The following is a 23528-nucleotide window of genomic DNA, read 5'->3' as shown; positions in this document are numbered from 1 at the left end:
CTCGGATATGCAGAGAACAAGGCTTGGCCAGCATGGACTCACATACACCTTACTAGTTAGGACACGGGCAGTAAGTACTCCTCACCAAGGTATGCAAGATTTCTCTGCACACCCCTCCTAAAACTATTTCGCACCTCGATTGTTGAATTGTCATTGAAATAGTCACAGAAAGTTGATAAGGCCTTGCATCCAATTTTGACATATCGGTTGCTCCATACTGTGTCAATTTATCTCTTACTGTTATAGATTGTTGCTGATGTTATGTTGGGGGTTTTAATTGACTGGGATTTTGCTTTGTTGGCTTTGCCTTTGGACCGGGGAGGGTCTCCCTAAGAAGCCACTGAACTTGACCAGACAGTAATATACTGGACTGTATGCTTGGTGTATGCTTGCAATGAAGGGATCTCAACTAAACTTGAACTGTGGTTACGGAACGGGGGGTGGTGGGGGGAGGAACCCACCATGGGGGGAGAGTTAGGGGAGGGGTGGGGGAATCCCTGTGCTTATAGAACTGTGTCACATAATATAATGTAATTAAAAAAAAAAGTCCAGGGGCCGCCCGACCCTGGTGGCCTCCCAGTCCACAGCTCCCCCTCCCCAGTGGCCCCTGACCGTGGTGGTGCCCCAGTTCACTGCTCCCCAGACCGCGGGGCGGAACAGCCTGGTTTATTGTTGGGGTGCAGGTACAGGCAGGACGGCCGCCTGCAGCTCCACGGCCAGGCTGAGGCAACCCACCAGGGCGATGGCTGGGGCCCCGCGCACCTGCCGGGGCCAACAGAGATGCGGTGGGCTTGCGCGTCGGGCCCTTCTCCTCCCCGCCGCCGCCACCGTGCGCGCCCAGGCCGCGCCGCTCCCACCTTCATGGCGCGGATGACCTCCCAGGCCTGCTGCACCGACTCCACCGCCTCGTAGCGGCTCTGCCCCGGCAGCAGCAGCTGGTCCAGGATGTGCAGCGAGCCCCGGGAGGAGCGGATGGCTTCCAGCGCCATGGCCTCGGTAGCCGCCGTGCGCGCTCAGCCGCCTTCCGCAGCGCGTGCGCCCGGGACGCACGGGAACGGGGCGGGTCCAGGTCTCTGGGCGGGGAAAGCTCCGGAGCCGGACGCACAGGCGCGCAGCAGCCCTAGAACTGGGTGTGTGGGAATCACACAGCCTGCTTCTCCCAAATCCCAGGAGGCCAGCCTGAAGGCGCTGGCGCAGGGAACCTCCGGCCGCTGCATCCCGTGGCTGGCAGAGGGGCCTGCGCCAGCTTCCACCTGCCAGAGGGTCTTGGCAAACTCGAGCACCGTCTGACTCCGGGGGCAGGGGGTACTCTCCGTTGTCCCCCCTCTGTATTTTTAAATGCCCACTCCTGCCCCAGGGCTGAGACAGGCATACTACGGGGTGGTTCTCACCCGTGTTTTTATTTCTGCAAAGGCAGCGACGACGCCCTTGCAGAGTCCACTCCCCACGGACTTGGGGGACTCAGGAGAGGTCCACGCCAGCGCCTTGAGGGCAGGTCCCATCCCGCGGCCCTTCATCCCCACCCCTCCCTGCTCAGCCTGTGCAGCTCACCCCGGATCCCAGGCCAAACCCCAGAAACCCACGGCACTCCGACCACTGGGGAGGGGGAGCTTGGTGGGGTGCAGCAGGGCAGGCTCTGGGCCATCGAGGAAGGGCAAAGTGACAGTGCTTGTGTGTGTGTGTGTGTGTGCGGGGGGACTGGTGTCCCAAGGCACACGCCCCCGGGGTGTGGCAGGCAGGAAGGCGGGGCGGGGGTCTGCAGTCCTAGTCCCTTGGTGCCCCGCCCTCACTCGCTCTCTGAGGAGTCTGAGTAGTCAGCTACCAGGGAGGAACCCAGGCTTTGGGGGGGTGGGGTGGGGTCGGCCGTCTCGCGGGGGGCTCCAGGCGGTGGCAGTGCTGGACAAGGGGCCAGGGCCGGGGTCGGGGCGGGGGCTGGCTTCCGGCAGCTCCCCTCCTGGCCCCTGGGTGCTCGGGCCTTGGGCTCCTTAGTCTCCACGTGCTGCTGAGAATAATCTTGGGGTGCCGAGGCTGGCTCCTGTGGCTTGGCAGCCTTGGGGGTCTCAGCTGCAGATGGGGGGCTGTCGCCAGAGTCTTCCCGTGACGGCCTGGGCAGCCGCACGATGCCCAGGTCCTGGGCGGTGATGGTGGGCCGGCGGGCGCGGGCCTGCGGCTCTGGGCCAGCTTCTTGAGCACGCTGTTGGCCTTGCTGCTGCAGCCGGGGCTGGGACCTGGACCGGGGCCTGTGGCCGCTGCTGGCGCGAACCAGGAGCGGCTGTTGATCTCCGAGCGCTTCAGCTTCTGCTTGTCCTCATAGGCTGTGGAGGAGGGGGTGGCAGGGTGGGGTGGGGGGCGTCAAGGCAGCGTGGGGCCACCCGGCCCTCCCTCCCCGCCAGCACCCCTCTGCACTCACAGTCCAGCGTTTGGAACTTGAGCAGCCCAGCCAGCTTGCGGTCATGCTCGGTCTCGGGCAGCAGCGGGATGGTCAGGCTGGCCTTGGCCTGCAGCGCCTGGTCCCGCTCCTCCTCCTCCTGCAGGGCCTTCTTCTTCTCCTGCATGGGGGGGTGGGCGTGCATCACAGCTCCGCCTCTCCCCTCCCACGGGGGGTCACCCCAGCTTCCTGGGGAGCAGGTGTGGCCACCAATTGCTCCTTGAACCTCACACAGTGCCTGGGACAGGGGCAGGTGGGAGCCTCCAGGCGCCTGCACCACTCTCATTCATTCACTCATTCATTCCACCAAGACAGCACATGAACCTGTCAGGCAGCGGATATTTGCCTTTGCCGTGTGACACTGGGACTTTTGAAAACCTTTATGGGAAAGGCAGTGATGAGAGAGAGAGAGAGAGAGAGAGAGAGAGAGAGAGACAGACAGAGAGAGATCCTCCGTCTGCTGGCTCACATCCCAAATGCCCACAGCAGCCAAGGCTGCGGCCAGGAGCTCCATCGGGTCTCCCACGTAGGTGCAGGGACCAAGTATTTGTGCCAGGAATGGCCGCCTTCCCCAAGGGCATCAGCGGGGAGCTGGATGGGACACGGAATAGCCTGGGGTGGCATCCGAGTGCCGCTGTGGGAGATGTGGGGGTCCCGGGGGGCGGCCTGCTCCCCTCCATCAGCATTTAGAGCATGGCCCTTCACTTGACACAGGACCAAGTCTGCTGTAGCAGCCTGGCATGTGTAAGTCACCCTAGGATGCTCCCCCAGTGGTGACGCCACCCCAGGGTGTGACAGGATGCTGGGGGAACATGTCTCCATCAGGGCTTACAGGACTGTGCTGGGGCTCCCTGGGGACACTGGGGCCCCGGCCGGTGGGCAGAGGGACAGCGTGAAGGGGGTGGGATGACTCGGGGCTGGTGGCTGTGGGAGCATCAGTGGGGGTCTCCCCGTGAGTGAGGGAACAGCTTCGGGGTGGTGGGCACAGCGTGTGCCCTGAGCCCACCACGGAGAGACACCTGCCGGGTTGGGAGTGGTGTGGGCCAGGGTGGCAGGGCCAAGGGGGCAGCCCGCTGACCATGGCTCACAGCCGCCCTCTGCTGGACATTCCCGGGAACTGCCGATGCCGAGATGCATCACTGACCAGGGCTGACCACCGCTGACCATGGCTCACAGCCGCCCTCTGCTGGACATTCCCAGGAACTGCTGATGCCGAGATGCAGCCCAGGCCCAGCAGGAGAGAAGATGCTGAGATGGACTTGGCGGTGGGGTGGGCAGGAGGCAGGTGTGGGGCCAGCTGGGGCGCAGCAGGACGGCTGCAGGGTTGAGGGCAGCGCTCCAGGAACTTGAACATGGCCATGCCAGTCCCTGAGCTGGGGCATTCTGGATGGCTATGGGAACACCCCCATATGCTCCACTGCCAGCCAGCTCCCTGCCTGTGGCCTGGGAAAGCAGTGGAGGACGGCCCAAAGCCTTGGGACCCTGCACCTGCGTGGGAGACCCGGAAGAGGCTCCTGGCCAGCTCAGCTCCCACTGTGGCCACTTGGGGGGGTGAACCAGCGTGTGGAAGATCTTCCTCTCTGTGTATCTGACTTTGCAATAAAAATAAAACTTGGGCCCGGCGCGGTGGCGCACGGATGGAAGATCTTCCTCTCTGTCTCTCCTCTCTATCTCTCCTCTCTATATATCCGCCTTTCCAATAAAATAAATCTTAAAAAAAAAAACTTTAAAAGTCCAGGGGTCGCCCCGCCTCCCTAACACACACACACATGCACACTCTCGGATATGCAGAGAACAAGGCTTGGCCAGCATGGACTCACATACACCTTACTAGTTAGGACACGGGCAGTAAGTACTCCTCACCAAGGTATGCAAGATTTCTCTGCACACCCCTCCTAAAACTGTTTCTCACCTCGATTGTTGAATTGTCATTGAAATAGTCCCACAAAGTTGATAAGGCCTTGCATCCAATTTTGACATATTGGTTGCTCCATACTGTGTCAATTTATCTCTTACTGTTATAGATTGTTGCTGATGTTATGTTGGGGGTTTTAATTGACTGGGATTTTGCTTTGTTGGCTTTGCCTTTGGACCGGGGAGGGTCTCCCTAAGAAGCCACTGAACTTGACCAGACAGTAATATGCTGGACTCTGTGCTTGGTGTATGCTTGCAATGAAGGGATCTCAACTAAACTTGAACTGTGGTTATGCAACGGGGCGGGGTGGGGGGTGGGGGGGAGGAACCCACCATGGGGGGAGGGTTAGGGGGAGTCCCTGTGCTTATAGAACTGTGTCACATATTATAATGTAATTAAGAAAAAAAGTCCAGGGGCCGCCCGACCCTGGTGGCCTCCCAGTCCACAGCACCCACTCCCCTGTGGCCCCCCACCCTGGTGGCGCCCCAGACCGCGGGGCGGAACAGCCTGGTTTATTGTTGGGGTGCAGGTACAGACAGGACGGCCCGCCTGCAGCTCCACGGCCAGGCTGAGGCAACCCGCCAGGGCGATGGCTGGGGCCCCGCGCACCTGCCGGGGCCAACAGAGATGCGGTGGGCTTGCGCGTCGGGCCCTTCTCCTCCCCGCCGCCGCCACCGTGCGCGCCCAGGCCGCGCCGCTCCCACCTTCATGGCGCGGATGACCTCCCAGGCCTGCTGCACCGACTCCACCGCCTCGTAGCGGCTCTGCCCCGGCAGCAGCAGCTGGTCCAGGATGTGCAGCGAGCCCCGGGAGGAGCGGATGGCTTCCAGCGCCATGGCCTCGGTAGCCGCCGTGCGCGCTCAGCCGCCTTCCGCAGCGCGTGCGCCCGGGACGCACGGGAACGGGGCGGGACCAGGTCTCTGGGCGGGGAAAGCTCCGGAGCCGGACGCACAGGCGCGCAGCAGCCCTAGAACTGGGTGTGTGGGAATCACACAGCCTGCTTCTCCCAAATCCCAGGAGGCCAGCCTGAAGGCGCTGGCGCAGGGAACCTCCGGCCGCTGCATCCCGTGGCTGGCAGAGGGGCCTGCGCCAGCTTCCACCTGCCAGAGGGTCTTGGCAAACTCGAGCACCGTCTGACTCCGGGGGCAGGGGGTACTCTCCGTTGTCCCCCCTCTGTATTTTTAAATGCCCACTCCTGCCCCAGGGCTGAGACAGGCATACTACGGGGTGGTTCTCACCCGTGTTTTTATTTTCTGCAAAGGCAGCGACGACGCCCTTGCAGAGTCCACTCCCCACGGACTTGGGGGACTCAGGAGAGGTCCACGCCAGCGCCTTGAGGGCAGGTCCCATCCTGCGGCCCTTCATCCCCACCCCTCCCTGCTCAGCCTGTGCAGCTCACCCCGGATCCCAGGCCAAACCCCAGAAACCCACGGCACTCCGACCACTGGGGCACGTTCCTGGCACCACCCTGGCACGTTCAAGGTGAGGACTTTAGCCACTAGGCCACCACGCTGGACCCTTAACTCTGTGTTGTTGCCACCATCTCTAAGGAGGGCTCTCCCAGTTCCTCCATAGCTCCCCGTGTTCTGGGGGAGCACCTAAATGTCCCCTATTTCTTCCACGTCTCCCTGCTCTGCCTTCAGCACTGGGGTGCGAACAGCTCCACACTGGCTCTTCCACGCTGATCCCCAAGTGCCGGCCTTCCCTTTCAGCACCAGCTGGGGGACAGCGCCGAGGTACTTTTTTTAGGGGTGCTCTCCCAGCTTCCCCCTCTTCTGCACTCCCCGTCCCCCTCCCCCGGGCTCACTAGACAGAAACCAGGAGTGCCCTGGGCACATGGAGACCCCGGGATCAGCGAAGGGGCAGAGGTCCCGAGCCAGTGGAATTTGTCTCGCAGCCGCCCAGGCACAACCTAACCCCTAAAGCACCTACGGCGGTTCCAGTCCTGCCTGGACGGTGGGAGCGCATGGCAGCCTGGCGTGGGAAGTCACAGGGCAGTGAGAGGCGGCCCCAGGGCCTCCTGCCCCCACTCCTGCAGCGGGGACTGGGGAGAGGCACAAAGGCCTGCTGGGATTGGAAAGGGGCCGTTGCTTCCCCAGGGGGCTGCGACGCTGGGGCGTGTGTGTGTCCACGTACCTGACCAGGTATGGGTGGTTGGGTGTTTCCCTTGCTTGTTCTGGGATCCAGTTGGTGTTTTTTAGTTACTGGTTTAGGAATTTGTTTTCATTGAAAGGGAGAAAGAGAGAGAGAGTGTGTTTCTGTCCACTGGTTCATTCTCTAAATACCCACACCATCTAGAACTCAGCCAGATTGAAGCCAGGAGCCAGGAGCCTCCTTCTTCTGGGTCTCCCCCGCGGGTGCAGGGTCCCAAGGCTTTGGGCCGTCCTCCACTGCTTTCCCAGGCCACAGGCAGGGAGCTGGGTGGGAAGTGGGGCAGCCGGGATTTGAACTGGTGTTCCTATGGAATGCCAGAATCTCAGGCAGAGGCTTAACCACTGTGTCACAAGGCCAGCCACTCTGGGAATCTTTTTGGAGTCTCCCTGTGTGTGCTGCGGAGAGGGGGAAGGGTGGGCTGGTCTGGGTGCCCAGGAAAGCCCAGCTCCCGGCCGTGAGGCCTCCCTGGCGCTGTGTTGTTTGCCATGAGGTTGGCCCACACATGTTCTGGAGGCCTTCACAATGAATGTGAACTTCCATCTCATACCTGTAAAAGGACATGGAATGTGTGGCAGGCAGATCAGGGAGGGCTTTCTGCAGGAGGTGGCACTCTGGGTGTGGCTGGCGACAGGGTGGGCAGAGGATCAACTCAGCTCCAAGTGCCTTGTGGGGCGATGATGGACCCCAGCGGCTCTGCCCCGCCCAGCTCTGCACCTGCTGAGCTCCACACCAGCGGCCGTTTCTCTTCTCCCTAGTGCCACCCAGTGGCAGGGGCGAAAAGTGCCATTCCACAAAAGGCCACTCAAAGCCAGGACCAGGGTAGGGGCTGTGTAGGGACGGGCACGCAGGGTAGGGGCCGTGTAGGGACTCACCTGGGCCATGTCCTGAGCCATGTCCAGCCTCTCGGGTCCTTCCTCTGCCTCTCCGACAGCAACTACCACCTGTCCAAGACCATATCTTGCTGCCCATGAACACCCTGGCCACCCACCCGCTCACCCAGGGGGGCCGCTCCCACATTGATGTGGTCTACCACAGCAGACTTCACGCACCCGTCAGGCCTCAGGGATGTGGGGGTGTCAGGGGCGGCTGGGCCCGGCCATCCATCTACCCACCCACACCCATCCATCCACCCACCCATCCATCCACCCACGCACCCATCCATCCACCCATCCATCCATCCACCTACCCATCCACCCACCCATCCATCCACCCACACACCCACCCACCCATCCACGCATCCATCCATCCATCCACCCACGCACCCATCCACGCACCCATCCATCCACCCACGCACCCATCCACGCATCCATCCATCCATCCATCCATCCACCTATCCATCCATCCGTGTCATACCATCCCAGGGCACCTGTGCCAATCACGGACATATTCAATCTACACTGCCCCCGCCCCCCGCCCCGAGCTCCCTGAAGGAGAAAGACTCCATAAGGCACTGTGTTCATGCTTGTGGGGATACGGGGTAACAGTGGGGTGTGCCCAAGCCAGACAGTATAAATGCAAGACCCATGGAAGCAGGGCCAGCCCGGGAGGAAACGGGTCAAGATAGAAGAACAGTGCTTCTAGCCAAGGACCCAGCAGGTGCAGAGTCCCTGAGGTGGGGAGGTGGGGAGGGTCTGGGTGTTCTGGGGTCTGGGCAGCCCTCCCCTTCTCCACCTGCCTCCTCCTCCCCCAGCAGGAAGCGGGTCCTTGCTTCACTCAGCCATCCCTAATTCTGGGCGCTTCCTCACCACCCAGGCCTCCTCGCCGCCGCCGGCTCTCTCTCTCTGGTTTTTTATTTTTAAATACAAAGTCAGCGCGCCAGCTGCTGTGCCATCTCGTGATTTTCTCTCCCCCTCAGGGTTGGGGGTGGGGGGGAAACAGATTTTTCCAGAAGAGCTGACCGCAAGGCCTCCCACCCCCACAGTGGGCTCTGGGCCCCCCACCTCGGCACTGGGTCCCCAACCCCTTCCCATGGGCTGGGGTGGAGGCACAGGGCAGGAGAGAAGTGGGTGGGGGCAGAGGGTCTAGTTTCATTGTTTGATTTTTTTTCTCTCAGCAAGGGGGTGCGTGACCCTGGGAGGAGGAGGAGGAGGAAGGTGCGACAACAACGAGAGAAAAAGAAATTTCCCCCAGTGGCAAGGCAGGCGGGTGCAGGACTTCCCGGGGGGCTGGGATGACAATGTTGGGGGGACGGATAGGGGACTTGGTGAGGTGGGCACCCCGGGGGTCTCCCTCAGGCCCCCTGCCTGCCCCGGAGAGGGGTGACTCCTTGAGGTTCACCTTCAACCTCAGAGGAACTGGGGGACCCTAGCCAGGTCGGGGGGTCTTAAACCCCAGGAATTAGATTATATATTCTGTTTTTTTTTTTTTTTTCTCATACCCCATCCATAGGGACGGGGCATGGAGCGAATCTCCTAGTGGAAGGTGGGGGGCACTGAACGAGCCATACGTGTCCCCCCTCAAAAGCTCCGGTCCCCCAGATTTGGGGTGGCGGGCGCGTGACGTGACGGAAGGGAATCCGCCCCCCCAAAGACGCCGGGGCTCGGCCTCAGCCACTCGACCCTGCCAACGCTTGGGAGCCGACCATTGGCCAGGAAGCAGCCGTCCTCGATGTCTCATTGGCTCGCCGTGCCGTCGCTCGGAGCCGAGAGCCAGTGAGCGCACGCCGGGCAGGAAGGCGGGGTGCCTCCGCGGCCCCTATTGGATGCCATGAGGCCGCGGCCCCGCCTCCGCGCTGGCGTCAAGGCCTGGTTTGCATGCCCGGCCCCGCCCCGCTGCCTGCAGGACGTCAGCGCGGACTGCAGCCGTGCAGCCGCACCTCGGCTCCCCGGGCTCGGCGCTCCCCGCTCGGCCGCCAGGCTCTCCGCCGCACCGCTGCAGGGCGAGGTGAGCGCGGGGGCCGGCCGGGGCTGCTGCGGGGCCGTCTGCGGGGGGCGGACGCATGGGGGGCTCCGGGCCGGCATGGCGGCGCTGCAGCCTGGACTGGACGGGGCGGGGGGTGGCGTGCAGGCCGGGGCTCCCAGCCTTCCCGCAGCCGCCCGATCGCCGTCGCCTCCATCACCGCACCGCCGGGCGCTGCGGCGGAGCTGGAGGGAGCGGGGGAGGGGAGGCGGGCGCCTTGCGGGACGCGGCAGGCGTGCGCGTGCTGGGCACCCGCGGGTGCGCGCCCGCCTACCCTTGCGTGTGTAGCAGGGGTCGGCCTGGGTGACCTCTCCCATCGCCCTCTGCCCCCGGCCCGTACGCCATGGAGGAGCGGGTCCCCGGCCGTGCGTGCCCTTTGCACGCGTTGTGGAGGGAGACGCGGGCATGGTGCGTGGCAGGAGGGTCTGCGTCCCTGAGGGGGTGCCCCCTGCAAGGGTGGGTTTGCTTGCACGTTTCTACATGCGAGCTGCCCCACCCGGGGGACAGTCGGGGATTGGCCCCGTGCACCGGGAGCTCTTCTGTCCTGTCCTGCTCCTTGGCTGGGGGTGCTGCTGGGGATTTGGGGGTGCAGGCAGGGAACAAGGGGCGAGGCAGGAGCAGGGCTGCACGCGCGCGTCCCGGGGAGGGCCCAGCTCGCGCGCGTGCACGGGCACCTGCCTGCAAGATGGATGGGGGGGGCCGACTGCAGTCACCTTCCTTCTCCCCCACCCCCCTTCCAGAGGTCTAGGATTACAGCCAGACCCCAAGGGGTAGAAGGGTGTGCCCCACCTTGACCTCCCAGGAGTTGCCCTCTGCAATCTCTCAAGGTCAGGGTCAGGCCCGACACCTGCACTGGGGAGGTGAGGTGGGGCGGCTGGGCCAAGTCAGGCCAGCGCGAGCTGACCCTGGCGTCCTGCACCTGGCACCACCCTCCGCACCCCAGATGGCGTCGGCCACAGACTCCCGCTACGGTCAGAAGGAATCGTCAGACCAGAACTTCGACTACATGTTCAAAATCCTCATCATCGGCAACAGCAGCGTGGGCAAGACGTCCTTCCTGTTCCGCTACGCCGACGACTCCTTCACCCCCGCCTTCGTCAGCACCGTGGGCATCGACTTCAAAGTCAAGACCATCTACCGCAACGACAAGAGGATCAAACTGCAGATCTGGGTGGGTGGAGGGGCGGGGGCGAGGGGGAGCTCTCCTTGGCACCTGCTGCAGAGCTGGGTGGGTGGGGGACGTGGGGACCCCCGTCTGCTCCTGCGGTCTCCCCGGGAGCTCTCCTTGGCACCTGCTGCAGAGCTGGGTGGGTGGGGGACGTGGGGACCCCGGCCTGCTCCTGCGGTCTCCCCGGGAGCTCTCCTTGGCACCTGCTCCAGGCCCGGTTCCCCTCATGTCCGCTTGGAGGTTTTGTTCTGTAGCTGTTGTGTGATTAAGAGAGCGAGGCCTGAACCCCTGCAGGTTCACTTCTCGAACGCTGCTGCTAAGAGCTGCGTTTCCAGACCCGCCCCCCCCCCCCGGGGCGGGGGAATTCTCCCTGCGTGGGGTGGCAGGGACCCTGGCCCCTGAACAGGCTCCCACCACATCCCAGGGCATATCCTAACAGGATTGGGACCCAGAAAGTCTGCCGTGGTAAGTGTGTACTCCAGAAGGCAGCTTAACGTGCTACACCGCACGACAACAGCCTCCCCCCCACCTTCCTTTGATCTTACTGCTCCCATTGTCCCATCCTTCAGGCACAGGGCATTTTAGCTGGATCTTGGGAGGCCAGTGCCCCTCCCCTGGCCTCTTCCCTTGACCCTGAGGAGACCGAGGGGAGAAGGTCAATCCCAGATCAGAAGTCTTTTCCGGGGCTGGTGTGGTGCCCGAGTGGATAAAGCTACCACCTGCTACAGCATCATCCCACAGGGGCGCCAATTTCAGCTCTGGCTGCTGCCCCACTTCCCATCCAGCTCCCTGCCTGTGGCCTGGGAAAGCAGTGGAGGACGGCCCAAAGCCTTGGGACCCTGCACCCGCGTGGGAGACCTGGAGGAAGAGGCTCCTGGCTCCTGGCTTCGGGTCAGCTTAGCTTCGGCCATTGCAGACACTTGGGAGTGAACCAGTGCATGGAACATATTTCTTTCTGTCTCTCCTTCTCTCTGTGTATGTCTGTTTCCAATTTAAAAAATAAAATCTTTAAAGATTTATTTTACTTTTATTTGAAAAGTAGAAAGAGAGAGATCTTTCATCCACTGGTTCTTTCCCCACGTGGCCACAGCTGAGCCGATCTGAAGCCAGGAGCCAGGAAGTGGAGCAGCGGGGACTCGAACCAGCGCTTTGTGGCTTTACTGGATACGCCGCAGCGGGGCCCCACGCCTTGATTCTTTCCGTCCATCGGCCTGGTCCAGGCCTCTCCCTGGGCCCCGAGGGGCACGGGGCTGGAAGACGTCCCGTGCAAGCGGTTTGAACCTCCGCCGCCTTCTCCCTCAGGACACGGCGGGCCAGGAGCGGTACCGGACCATCACCACGGCCTATTACCGCGGCGCCATGGGCTTCATCCTGATGTATGACATCACCAACGAGGAATCCTTCAACGCCGTCCAGGACTGGTGAGTGCGCCGTCCTCCCGCTCGCCGGGCGCTGGCTCACGCCCCCGTCGGTGCCCGCCCCGGCCAGGCTGGAGCAGCCGGGAGCCTGGCGTTAGACCGCCACCCCAGAGCGCCGGTTCGAGTCCCGGCTGCCCCACTTCCCTACCAGCTCCCTGTGTGTGCATCCGGGGAAGCGGCAGAGGACGGGCCAGGCACTGGGGTCGCTGCACCCACACGGGAGACCCGGATGGAGCAGCTGGCTTCGGTCTGGCACAGGGGCAGCCTTGGGAGTGAGGCGGCACATGCAAGATCTTTGTGCATTGCGAGCAATATGAAGACACATAAGTATTTTTTAAAAATAGTATGTATAGGCAGGATTTGAATCTTGAAGTTTTCTTTCTAGAGACCGTGATAAAATTCCGTCATTCTCCCCTAAGATGTATTCTATTCATGTGAAGAGCTAGAGAAAAGTCTTCCATCTGCTGCTGGTTCACTCCCCAATTAGCCAGCGAGGCCAGAGCTGGGCTGGTGCAAAGCCAGGAGGAGCCAGGAGCGCCATCCGGGTCTCCCCTGTGGGCAGCAGGGGCCTAAGGACTTGGGCCATCCCCTGTTGCCTCCGAGAGCGCGTGCAGGGAGCTGGCTCAGAAGTGGAGCCGCCAGGATTCGAACCGGTGCCTGCATGGGCTTAACCTACAAGGCCACGGTACTGACCCTGCAACGGGGACCTGAGCAAGCCCATGGAACAAACACTAGAAGGGGCTAAGGAATTCTGGACATCTGGGGGTGAGGTGGCAGCCAGCCTCACCTGTTCCCCCATCGCCTCCTCTCGCAGGTCCACCCAGATTAAGACCTATTCATGGGACAACGCCCAGGTGCTGCTGGTGGCCAACAAATGCGACATGGAGGACGAGAGGGTGGTGTCCTCGGAGCGCGGCCGGCAGCTGGCCGACCACCTCGGTGAGTGGCCGCCACCGAGTCCTCTGGGCCCGGGGACGAGGGTGGGAGCTCCCCGCGCTGCCCTCAAGCTGTCCAGCGCACATGTGGGTGTGGCTGGGCTGCGGAGTCGTGTCCAGCTTTGCACGGTAGAGGACGGGCAAGAAGAGACCCCCAGCATCTTGGGCAACAGGTGGTTTTTATTGTTGTTTTTTTTTAACATAGACCCTTCCCAGGGTGACAAGGCTTCCTGGGCCTGGGCAGGAGGACTCCTCAGGGTCCTGGAATGAAGAGGCAGGTGGCTAATCTTGAGGGTAGAGAAAGCGGCTGGGCCTTCAGCCTGGCGGTGCCTGCCCGCAGGACTTGTCAGTGCCTTGACCAGGAACGTGCATGCCTTCCCAGCCAGCCCGTTGCCCCTCTGGGCAGTGTGCGGTTGGGGTACCAGGCTCTTGATCGGCCTCTGCGCCCGCCCCCCACCCCCAGGCTTTGAGTTCTTCGAGGCCAGCGCCAAGGACAACATCAACGTGAAGCAGACGTTCGAGCGCCTGGTGGACGTCATCTGCGAGAAGATGTCGGAGTCGCTGGACACGGCGGACCCCGCGGTCACGGGCGCCAAGCAGGGCCCGCAGCTCACGGACCAGCAGGCACCGCCCCACCAGGACTGCGCCTGCTGAGCGCCGCCCCGCCACACCCCCGGCCCGCCCCCACACCTGCCGCACCCCGATCCCTTTATTTATGACCGTAGCTATTTATTTATTTATTTATTGCCGAGATGTCTCCCCACTTCCCGCCCCCCCCAACCACCTTCTTCTTCTTTATGGGGGCTCTGCCCTCCCCACTCTGCTGTACGTGGCCCTTTAACCTGCCCACCTTCCTGACCCCTCCCACTTCTTTCTCTTTTCTGGTTTTTTAATTCGGCCTCCAGTCCACAGCCAAGTTGCAGGGAGGTGGGGTGAGGTTGGGGTGGGTGGGTGGGGAGGGGACCCAGGGCACCTGCCGGGGTCACGGGGGACGGCCCACCCCCATCTCCAGGCTCCTGAGCAGTGAGCCCGCCAAGGAGGGACCAGGGTCTCTGTGGGGTCAGTTCCAGGGGGCCAGAGTCCCGCCAGCTACCCTGTCATCCCCTTGGGACCCCCTCCTCATCCCACTGTATCCCACCCCCGATCTGTTCTGACGTCACGTGTGTCACACACTCCCGCCATCTAGGACATGTTAAGACCACAGTACACACCACCCAATAAAGTGAATGGACCGAGCCGTGTTCCCGGGAGTGCCGGGCCGCCCCTCCACACGCCGCTATCCCCCCACCTCCGTAAGCCCCTGGGAGTGGGGGCACGCGTGTCCAGGCCCCCAGGACACCTCACGTTGGCTGAGGGGTGGGGTTGGGGGAGTGGGCGTTGGTCCTTATGACTGTGTTTCTCCAGGGGAGAGGCAGACCCAGCTCCAGGCGTGGAAGGGGGCAGCTGGGTGCAGAGGCCACTGCGGGACCCCCACCTGGTGCTGAGTGCCCCCTGGTGGACGGGTAGTGTCCACCTGGCCTCATGTCCAGTTTGACCCTGGCCTGGGGCAGAGCGCCCCCTGGTGGACAGGCAACGCGGCTTGGTGGGCAGCCTGGGGCAGCTCAGCTCACTCCATGTCCAGGGTGGCCATGTGGTCTGCGGCCATCAGCTCTAGGCCTGGAAGGGGGCAGCTGGGTGCAAAGGCCACTCCTGGACGCCTACCTGGGGCAGAGCGCCCCCAGTGGACGGGCAGCTCGGTGTGGTGGGCAGTGTTCGTGGTGTGTCGTGCAGTCAGGCTCAGTCCACTCGCGTGTCCAGAGTGGCCATGCCGCCTTGGGCCATCAGGGAACTTGGAGCCTGTCACACAAGAGGATCTGGTCATAGCCCGCCCTGCAGCCCACTCCTGTGGGGCCTGGGCCATCACCCTGCAGCCCCCCTGCCCGGTCACCCTGCAGCCTCCTGCCCTGTCACCCCACAGCCCACTCCTGCTGGGCCTGCCCTGTCACCCCACAGCCCCCTGCCCCGTCACCCCGCAGCCCCCTGCCCCATCACCCCACAGCCCACTCCTGCTGGGCCTGGGCCTGCCCGTCACACATACCCCTGCCCCGTCACCCCGCAGCCCCCTGCCCCGTCACCCCACAGCCTCCTGCCCCGTCACCCCGCAGCCCACTCCTGCTGGGCCTGGGCCTGCCCGTCACACATACCCCTGCCCCGTCACCCCGCAGCCCCCTGCCCCGTCACCCCGCAGCCCACTCCTGCTGGGCCTGGGCCTGCCCGTCACACATACGCCTGTCCCCTGCTCACCCGGTGCTTGAGATAGGACAGGTAGGTGTCCCAGCCCAGTGTGAGCCCGTTGATGTAGGTGACACGGAACTGGGGTGGCACGAAGAGGAAGTTCACCAGCTGTGCCGGGGGCCACACGCACCAGTCAGCCTGCAGGGGAGGGCGGGGCTTGAGGGGCGGGGCCAGAGCAGATGGGCGGGGCAAGGGCGTGGTCAGGCTGGGAGGGGGCGGGATCAAGGTAAGGGTGTGGCCATGCGGTGTGGGCGGGGCCTGATTGGGAGGCGAGGGGCAGAGCCAGGCTGGGAGGGGTGGAGCCAATCCCAATGGGGCGGGCACCCATGGCGAGGGGCGTGGATCCAGGCAATGGGCGTGGCCAGAGGGGCGGGGCTCCATCCTAGGGCAGAGGTCTCCCACCTTGTAGAACTCCCAGAACTTGTCCTTGAGCTCTTGGTAGCTCTGGGCCGGCGTCTGGCCCTGCAGGCAGCCCAGTCCTGGGGAAGAGACACAAGGGGGCATGCGAGGGGGCGTGCGCGGTCAGGGCGGGTCAGCTGGCAGGGACCTCGTGGGATGGAGGGACGGGTCAGCTGGTGCTGGGAGCCTGGTGGGATGGTGGGATGGTGGGCAGGTGCTGGGAGCGGGTGCTGGGAGCTCGGTGGGATGGCGGGAGGGCGCAGCGGGTGCTGGGAGCTCGGTGGGATGGTGGAGCGGGTGCTGGGAGCTCGGTGGGATGGCGGGAGGGCGCAGCGGGTGCTGGGAGCTCGGTGGGATGGTGGAGCGGGTGCTGGGAGCCCGGTGGGATGGTGCACGGTCCACGTGGGACACAGGGGATGCAGGCTGGGATCTTTGGGTCCAGCTCCGCCAGGAGCTCTGCACGCCCAGCATTAACATCATTCCCTGAGCCCACCCTCCACCTCACCCCCAGGGCTCAGCTTCCCCAAGTCCTCCTTACCCAGGAAGTACCAGACACCGAGCACCGGGGAGGCGACCAGCTGGTCCACCAGGACCTTGCGCAGGACGTTGGGCAGGCCGTGGAGGCCCGAGGCCGGGAAGCGGCGATCCAACCAGAGGTACCAGTAGTGGAGGAAGGGTCCCATGCTGCAGCCCACCGCAAACATGCTGACTGAGGGGAGAGGCAAGGCAGGGCCTGGGCGAGGAGCTCACGGCAGCACCTACAGGGTGCCCATCCCCGCGCCCGCCTAGCAGGCACCTGGAGGGCAGCAGGGGGTGGTGGTCCAGGGAGCTCTTACCCCTCACGTGGCCGAGACCCACCTGCCAAGCTACAGCCTGGCTGCACCTGCCGCGGGGCGCAAAGCCTGGGACCAAGTTCATGGGTGCAGTGGGTGGGGGACACGCTTGGACCGGGGTCACGGGTGCAGGGGGGGTGACCCCGGATGAGGTGACAGGGCAAGTGGGGTGACAGACCACAGGACTGAGGTCAAGGGGCAGGTGGGGAGACCCTGGGTGAGGTCACGGGGCAGGTGGGGAGACAGACCACAGGACTGAGGTCACGGGGCAGGTGGGGTGACAGACCCCGGGTGAGGTCAAGGGACAGGGGCGGTGACAGACCACAGGACTGAGGTCACGGGGCAGGTGGGGTGACAGACCCCGGGTGAGGTCAAGGGCAGGTGGGGAGACCCCGGGTGAGGTCACAGGGCAGGTGGGGTGACAGACCCCGGGTGAGGTCACAGGGCAGGTGGGGTGACAGACCACGGGACTGAGGTCAAGGGACGGGGGGGTGGGTGACCGACCCCGGGTGAGGTCAAGGGGCAGGTCCGAGGTCACTGGGACCGAGCTCACGGATCACCCCACACTCCCCGGAGTGAGCCCGATCCAGCCGGCTTGCTCACCTGATCGCCGAGGATCGAACGCCTGTCCCGGCCGGGCCCGGATCTCCCAGGCCTGGCGCGCGCCGTCGCCGGCCGCCATGAGCGCGCCGCAGCCCAGCGTGTTGGTGAAGAGCAGCGCCCGGCCCTGGAACAGCGGCCGCCCCGCCGCGCACAGCATGCGGACCCAGCCGGGCGCCATGGCCTCGGCGGAACCTGCTCGGACGGGCCCGCCCCGCGCCGGCCGGCCAATCGGCGGGCAGGGCGAAGCCGGAGCTCCCGCCCACGCCCGTCGATCACCCAAGGCCGGCCAATCGGCGGGCAGGGAGCAGCCAGAACGCCCGCCCACGCCCGTCAATCACCCCAAGACCCGCCCTACGCCGGGACGGCCAATCAGCAGCCATAGCTCTCGCCTCCACCTGTCAATCACTCTGCCCGTCCTCGTGCACGCCCCAAACCCCATCTACCAATCACCATCCTCGGAGTCTGCCCCGCCCCTCACAGTACTGCCCAATAGCAGACTAAGAACGATGATAATAACAATATTAATTGTAAGAACAACAGCCGGCTGCAAACGCGCTGTGGCCGGACGTCACTTCCGGGTGGAGTCCATGTCTGGCGGCAACAGGAAGACACGCGGCCGAAATAGCTCAGTTGGGAGAGCGTTAGACTGAAGATCTAAAGGTCCCTGGTTCGATCCCGGGTTTCGGCAGCAAGTTTGTTGTTACTATTATGATAAATAAATATCTCAGTAACTAGATGTGACGTCAGAGGCTCGATACCTGGGTTCCCATGGGGGCTGGTGTTCGAGTCCCAGCTGCTCCACTTCCCCCACCTGGGAGACCCAGAGGAAGCAAGTCACTTCCGGCCATTTAGGAATGGAAGATCTTTCTTAGTCTCTCCTTCTGTCTGGCTTTGCAATAAAAACAAAGTGCATCTTAAAAACAAAAAATGTTCTAAAACTTATTTTAAGTGTCCGGGTTTATTCAGAGGGGGAGGAAGGCAGACCTTCCGTGGCCAGGGAAGGCGAGAGGAGCGCCACTTCCGTCCTCCATTCACAAAGAGCCAGCCAGTGGCCAGCCACGTGAGCCGCCGAGAGGATGTGTGATTTCTGGAAGGGTCAGGGAATTGCAGCTTCTGTGTTGGTAGCTGCAAATGCTGTCGTCAGCAGCTCTCCACCAAGAAACAGGAACAAAAACAAACCAGAAAATCCCCCGCAATCAGACACACCACAAGCCGGGAGATTTCAGGAAAGCAGTGGGGAAAACACAGACAGTGGTCAGGAAGGCAGGGGGAGCAGGGGACCCACCGAGGACGAGGCCATCCCAGGCGTGTGACGCCCAGAAAGGGCTGAGCGTCGGCCCAGGGGCCACAAGGTGGCATTGGAAGAGAAAGATCCATCATCCACTGGTTCACTCCCCAAGTGACCGCAACAGCCGGAGCTGAGCCGATCCAAAGCCAGGAGCCAGGAGCCTCTTCAAGGTCTCCCACGCGGGTGCAGGGTCCCAAGGCTTTGGGCCGTCCTCCACTGCTTTCTCAGGCCACAGGCAGGGAGCTGGATGGGAAGTGGAGCAACCGGGACTTGAACAGGTGCCCTGTGCAATGCCAGCATCCCTACACTAACTGAACCTGTGCCACCACTGTGCCAGCCTCCGATTGTCTTTTTTTTTTAATTTTGCCTTTTTTTTTTTTACTTTTTATTTTTAAGGTTTCTATTTGTTTCAAAGGCAGAAACACAGGCCATCTGTTTGTTTCACTTCCCTTCCCGTGTACTGCCGTCAGTATAGCCGGGGCACCCACATGGGTGGCAGGCCCCGGCCCTGAGCCATCCTCTGCGGTGTCCCACACCCCCCGTGATGGGACCCTGACAATTTCCACACTCTCTTCACCTTGTGTTTGATTTTCAGTTGGGTGGGATTATCATAATTGTGGCTTAAAAAGCAGTTCAGGGGTTCGGGGTGTGGTACAGGGGGGTAAAGCCGCCGCCTGCAACGTGGGCATCCCCCGGGCGTGCCGGGTCAGCGTGTGGCCAAGTGCCACTCCTTGTGGCCATTTGGGCAGCGAGCCAGCAGGTGGATCTCTCTCTCTATGAAATGCATGTATCCATCTTTTTCAAAAACTGCTGCTTCTGTGGTTCCTGTTATTTCCTCTACCATCTCGTTTCTCATTTTCTAAAGGAACCTGGCGCAGGCGTCATCCGATCGAATCACAACATGCGAGTTTATTGAATGCTTTCTGATTGAGCACCATTTGGATTGGGTGGGTCTAGATGTGGGGGGTTCGGGTACGGTGTAATGGGGGCAGCAGCGCGGGCTCCTCTGCCAGGCACTCCTGCCCATCACTTGGGGCACACATCCCTGCTGCGGTGTTTCAGGAATGGACAGGCGTCCGGCATCTCGCCCTGCGTGGGGGAGAAGCTGTGAGTAGCAGGTGCAGAGGCCCCGCCTGTCAGCAGGCCTCACCCCCATGGGAGGGGCCCCGCCCCCTGCTGCCCACCTGGTACAGTTGGCACACGAGGCTGAGCAACTGGGTGAGGTCATCCATAGGTTTCTGCAGCAGATGAGATGGGAAGCTTTTGGGTCAGCCCCTGTTCTCCCTGCTGCCCAGGGTGCCCTGCCCACACAGCTCTGGCACGCCCTCCAGGTACCCGGAGTGCCCCTCCAGGCTCCCAGCATTCCTTCCAGGCCCAGGGGTGCTTCTCCAGGCTCCCAGGGTTCCCTCTAAGCCCTGGGATGCCCCTCCAAGCTCCCAAGATACCATCCAGGCCCTGGGGTGCCCCTGCAGGCACCCAGCATTCCCTCCAGGCCCTGGGGTGCTCCTCCAGGCTCCCAGCGTACCCTCCAGGCTCCTGGGGTACCCTCCAGGCCCTGGGGTGCCCCTCCAGGCTCCCAGCATTCCCTCCAGGCTCCCGGGGTGCCCTGCAGGCCCCAGTTTTCTCCTTACCCCATTGACGACGACCCAGGGCACATACTCATGCGGTGGCTGCAGTGCGTCGGTGAGCTGCGCATTGTGGTGCATCAGCTCGGTGCCCTGCGCTCCCGTGGCGCAGGCCAAAATGCTCTCGGGGGTCACCTTGGGGGCGTAGATCTCCAGGCACTGTGGAAGGCGGGGCGAGGGCAGGGGGGCAGGCTGTGGCCTCAACTTCCCTCTTATCTCCCCAACGGTCCCTGGTCCCTCACCCGGGGCCCCTGAGCCAGCTTGGCCCCCAGTGCAGCGGACAGCAAGTGGCCAGCATGTGCCTGCACTGAGGGAGACCCATCCCAGAGCCAGGGGTGCAGCCGGCTCGCCTCACAGCCACCGTACGTGCTGTTCCCTTTCCCTCCACCTCCTTTCCCAGCACCCCCTCAATCCCGTGTGGCTGGGGTGCAAGGGTGCTGCTAGGGTGAGGCGCCCCAGATGTCTAATGCGTGAATGCACCATCAGGGCGGATGAATCACTCCTTTGGGAGTTCAGTTGTCATGGCACATTCCGGTTCATCCTTCCATGCCCCCCTCAGCGATGACGCCTCCTCCAGGATGCCTTCCCTGCTTTGTTCCACGCCCTCTCCTCCCCCACCATGCTCCCCTGACACAGGCTGACAGCAAAGGGGGAAGCTGCTGTCCCGTGGTGCTCAGCGTAACGGTCGAAGCCAGGCCTTGACCTCGGGCACCCGTCTGCTTCCCTGTCGAGCTGGGGGTGGGGCGGCATCTCTCACCGGCCTCAGGTTCTTCTCCATGTCGTCCAGCTCCTCCATGCAGACGATGGTGAGGAGGGCCGCGTTGGGTGACAGCACGTTCAACAGGCAGGCCTGGGGAGGGACCGGGAGGGTGGCGTGGAGGGGGCTAAGCGTCTCTGAGATGTGGGGGAGTCAGGCAGAGCACCCTAAGGCCTCCCGGGCACCTTGGTGCTGCTCAGTAGCAATTGGATGAATGAACAGTGGCCGGGCAGGGGCCCACGGTGCTGCCTGGTTCAAGTTCTGGCTGCTCCACTTCCCATCCAGCTTCCTGCTAAGGCACCTGGGAAGGCAGCCAAATCAGAGTGCGCCCGCTCCCACGTGGGAGAACCAGATGGAAATCCTGGTTTCAGCCCGGCCCGGCCCTGGCTGCTGTGGGCGCTGGGGAGTGGCCCGGTGGATGGAAGGTCTCTCTGAGTCCCTGGAGAGGGGAAGCGCTCACCTCAATCTTGTTGAGCCTGCATTCCTGCTCCCCGTGCTGGCAGGTGAATTCCCAGGAGCCATTAACGTTTTGCTCCTGGAAAATGGGGGGCGGGGGGCGAGAACAGGATGCTGAGCATCTGGGGTGGGGCGTGGTCGGGATGTCACCAGGGTACCAGTCCTGCACAGCTGAGCGCTTGGCTAGGGTGACCACCTGGGTGGGGCGTGGTCTGGGGCGTGGCCAGGGTGCTGTCCCGCCCCTCTGCACACCTGTGCGTTTCCGTAGGGCACCAAGGTCACGTTCATGATCTCCAACACCATGAGCCACGTCGGGAAGAGCTCGCGCACCAGGAACCCGCGGCAGCCGGGGCACAGCGCCTCGTAGTACAGGCTCACGTTGACGGGCGGCGCGTCGGTGGCCAAGGTGTGGAAGGGCGCCTTCAGGCACAGGCCTTGGACCTGCTGGGTCGGAGCGGGGTACCAGTGAGGCACATCCAACAGTCGGCGCCTACTCGCTGCACTGCACCCCTTCCCGGGATGCGCCGAGCAGGTGCACAGCCCCCTGGCTCCGCTCCAGTGGAGGTGAAAGCTCTCGCCAACGCAGGCTGCACGCATTTCAGGGACTTTTCTTTCTGATCAGGAAGTCTTTTCCACACGGCATACCACAGGCGCCTAATGCATGCTCATGCCCCCCCCACCACCACCATGCTTCACTCCCTCTCCTCCAACAGCCTCAGGCCTGAGTTGGGCAAGACCCCACACCCACACAGACTCCTGACGGTGCCTCTCCGCGGGGCCTGCGTGAACCCACAAGCAGAGGCGGCGCCTAATAAGCGCTGGCTTCCGGCTTCAGCGGGAGGGAGTGTCAGGAGTTGCGTGTCTCCCCGGGCTGTGATCAAGGTGCTGGGACTTCGGGGCATCCCCAGCTCTCCGGACCAGAGCCCACACCTTCCCCCACGCTGGCTGGAACGCACACAGTAAGCGCCAAGATATGCTTGAACAGGCTTCCCTGGGGCTCCCGCCTCCCGAGCCCAGAGTGGCTCAGCGTGGAGGTGACATGAGCCGCGGAAGGGGTGCGCTGTGTGCGTGTGTAAGGAGGCAGTCTCCCGTGGGGACCTCGGGTCCGTCCGTCTGGGGCAGCGAACGCAGAGGACCGCGTGCCCGTGGTGGCCCTTCCTACCTTGCATGCGCCCGCGCCCTCGGGGGACTCGTCCAGCGGGGACGCCTGCGCCTCGCCGGGGCCCTGGGGCGGCAACAGCAGCAGGAGCAGCAGCAGGAGCAGCGGGGCCATCGCGGCTGGGGTGGCGGGGCGCTGAGGAGGCGACTTTAAACAGGACACGGTGGCCACGCCTCCAGGGACCTGAGCCACACAACACCACGCCCCTCCGAGAGGGGGTGCGCCCCTTTCCACGCCCCTTCACGGGCCCAGGGCCAGGGACTCCCTTCCCCATACCACGTGCGTCCTGAATCACAAGACTGCCCCCCTACTTGTCCCCTCTCCAGGCCTCCCCCTCCCTGCCTGGGTCACTTGAAGGCAGGTGTGCAAGGAGGCGGAGGCTGCGGGCACAGGGGCGTGGCGTAGGGGAGAACAGCATGGCACCCTGTGACCCTGTCACGAGGAAGGCCGCCACCATGGCCTGCCTGGCCTCCTCTCTCCCTCGCTGGGGTCCACTGGGTGTCTGGCCTGAGGCTGGGGATCCCGGCCCCCTCGCAGGGCAGGCCTTGGAGGAGGGGGGACAGCCCAGCTGGCCACGCTGAGTGAGACGCAGGCCTGGCCCGCTCCTCCACCTCAGCCTCCCGCTCTGAGTAAGCCGGGATGTCCGAGTTGAGCTGGCGGCCAGCTCTTGGGGGGATCCCGGCCAGGAGTTCCCCCAGGACAGGGGACGGTCATGGGGAGGAGTTTCTGGGCCCCCTACAGGGACTGTCAGCAGGCCCTCATTGTCCTCTGGGAGCCCAGGCCCACCCTGTCATCTCCAGCAGGCAGGAAACCCGGGCAGGTATCCAGTGGGAGGGTGGGAGGCACAGCTTCTCGGCTCGCATTGGCTAAGAAGGGTCAGAGAGGGTAGGCCACTTGGCCAAGGACACACAGCTTGGTGGGTGGATAGAGGAATGTGGACGGACGACAGTCACGCCTGGCTTGGTGTCTGGGTGTGGATGGGGCACGGACTTGGGGGAATGACTGGGGCCACGGTTGAGGATGTTGGGCTGGGGGCTGCTGGCAGGGGAGGGGTGCAGGGAGCAGGGTCCCCATGCTGCCCATGCCAAGAGGGGTTGGTGGATGCAGGCAGGCAAAGGGAAGCAACTTGGGGACATAGCGGGTGGCCAGGCTGGCAGCATACCCCTTGGGGTGTGGAGGTGGCAACCCCGGCCAGTGCAGGGGCCGGGAAAACAAGAG

The 23528-nt window shown here is 63.4% G+C and overlaps 3 protein-coding genes, 1 non-coding gene and 1 pseudogene across 6 annotated transcripts; 2 read left to right on the top strand and 3 right to left on the bottom strand.

The window, feature by feature from the left end:
- Positions 1 to 1505: 1505 nt before the first annotated feature.
- Positions 1506 to 3613, bottom strand: LOC121163387 (annotated as a pseudogene).
- A 1285-nt stretch (positions 3614 to 4898) lies between these two features.
- On the top strand, positions 4899 to 13739 carry RAB3A (RAB3A, member RAS oncogene family). 2 transcript variants are annotated; one of them, XM_040990942.1, is made up of 5 exons: positions 4899 to 4910; positions 10339 to 10566; positions 11866 to 11984; positions 12796 to 12920; positions 13380 to 13739. In XM_040990942.1, exons 2-5 carry the CDS (start codon positions 10339 to 10341, stop codon positions 13568 to 13570), a joined length of 663 nt encoding a protein of 220 aa, XP_040846876.1. In that variant the 5' UTR covers positions 4899 to 4910; the 3' UTR covers positions 13571 to 13739. The 2 variants fall into 2 exon arrangements, with proteins under 2 accessions (XP_040846876.1, XP_040846875.1); XM_040990941.1 differs by lacking the exon at positions 4899 to 4910 and adding an exon at positions 9302 to 9380 and having other exon boundaries at positions 13380 to 13718.
- On the bottom strand, positions 13709 to 17203 carry MPV17L2 (MPV17 mitochondrial inner membrane protein like 2). Its single transcript, XM_040990945.1, has 5 exons — positions 17026 to 17203; positions 16128 to 16298; positions 15593 to 15669; positions 15200 to 15328; positions 13709 to 14752 (listed from the first exon to the last, which is right to left on the bottom strand). Exons 1-5 carry the CDS (start codon positions 17201 to 17203, stop codon positions 14693 to 14695), a joined length of 615 nt encoding a protein of 204 aa, XP_040846879.1. The 3' UTR covers positions 13709 to 14692.
- Positions 17204 to 17640: 437 nt separating this feature from the next.
- On the top strand, positions 17641 to 17713 carry TRNAF-GAA. Its single transcript has one exon. It is a non-coding gene; the product is annotated as a tRNA-Phe (tRNA).
- Positions 17714 to 19202: 1489 nt separating this feature from the next.
- On the bottom strand, positions 19203 to 22452 carry IFI30 (IFI30 lysosomal thiol reductase). Of its 2 annotated transcripts, none has more exons than XM_040990931.1 (7): positions 22314 to 22452; positions 21404 to 21595; positions 21156 to 21230; positions 20696 to 20788; positions 19945 to 20097; positions 19498 to 19551; positions 19203 to 19402 (listed from the first exon to the last, which is right to left on the bottom strand). In XM_040990931.1, exons 1-7 carry the CDS (start codon positions 22422 to 22424, stop codon positions 19340 to 19342), a joined length of 741 nt encoding a protein of 246 aa, XP_040846865.1. In that variant the 5' UTR covers positions 22425 to 22452; the 3' UTR covers positions 19203 to 19339. The 2 variants fall into 2 exon arrangements, with proteins under 2 accessions (XP_040846865.1, XP_040846866.1); XM_040990932.1 differs by having other exon boundaries at positions 21404 to 21592.
- Between the last annotated feature and the right edge of the window lie 1076 nt (positions 22453 to 23528).

Source organism: Ochotona curzoniae, unplaced genomic scaffold, assembly GCF_017591425.1.
Source record: "Ochotona curzoniae isolate NIBS_2020 unplaced genomic scaffold, NIBS_Ocur_1.0 contig_605, whole genome shotgun sequence".
Classification (NCBI taxonomy): domain Eukaryota; kingdom Metazoa; phylum Chordata; class Mammalia; order Lagomorpha; family Ochotonidae; genus Ochotona; species Ochotona curzoniae.
This window is presented reverse-complemented; position numbering and strand designations above follow the sequence as displayed.

Bases quoted from the DNA above. Each gene is read 5' to 3' on its own strand.
- RAB3A (XM_040990942.1), top strand. From the start codon at position 10,339: ATGGCGTCGGCCACAGACTCCCGCTACGGTCAGAAGGAATCGTCAGAC. The intron at 10,567-11,865 runs GTGGGTGGAGGG...CTTCTCCCTCAG, and splicing joins GGATCAAACTGCAGATCTGG to GACACGGCGGGCCAGGAGCG. The intron at 12,921-13,379 runs GTGAGTGGCCGC...CCCCACCCCCAG, and splicing joins GCAGCTGGCCGACCACCTCG to GCTTTGAGTTCTTCGAGGCC.
- MPV17L2 (XM_040990945.1), bottom strand. From the start codon at position 17,203: ATGGCGCCCGGCTGGGTCCGCATGCTGTGCGCGGCGGGGCGGCCGCTG. The intron at 15,670-16,127 runs GTAAGGAGGACT...TCTCTTCCCCAG, and splicing joins CGGTGTCTGGTACTTCCTGG to GACTGGGCTGCCTGCAGGGC. The intron at 15,329-15,592 runs GTGGGAGACCTC...CCTCCCCTGCAG, and splicing joins AGTTCTGGGAGTTCTACAAG to GCTGACTGGTGCGTGTGGCC.
- IFI30 (XM_040990931.1), bottom strand. From the start codon at position 22,424: ATGGCCCCGCTGCTCCTGCTGCTGCTCCTGCTGCTGTTGCCGCCCCAG. The intron at 20,789-21,155 runs GTGAGCGCTTCC...GTCCCTCCCCAG, and splicing joins GCAGGCTCAACAAGATTGAG to GCCTGCCTGTTGAACGTGCT. The intron at 20,098-20,695 runs GTGAGAGATGCC...CGCCTTCCACAG, and splicing joins TGGAGAAGAACCTGAGGCCG to TGCCTGGAGATCTACGCCCC.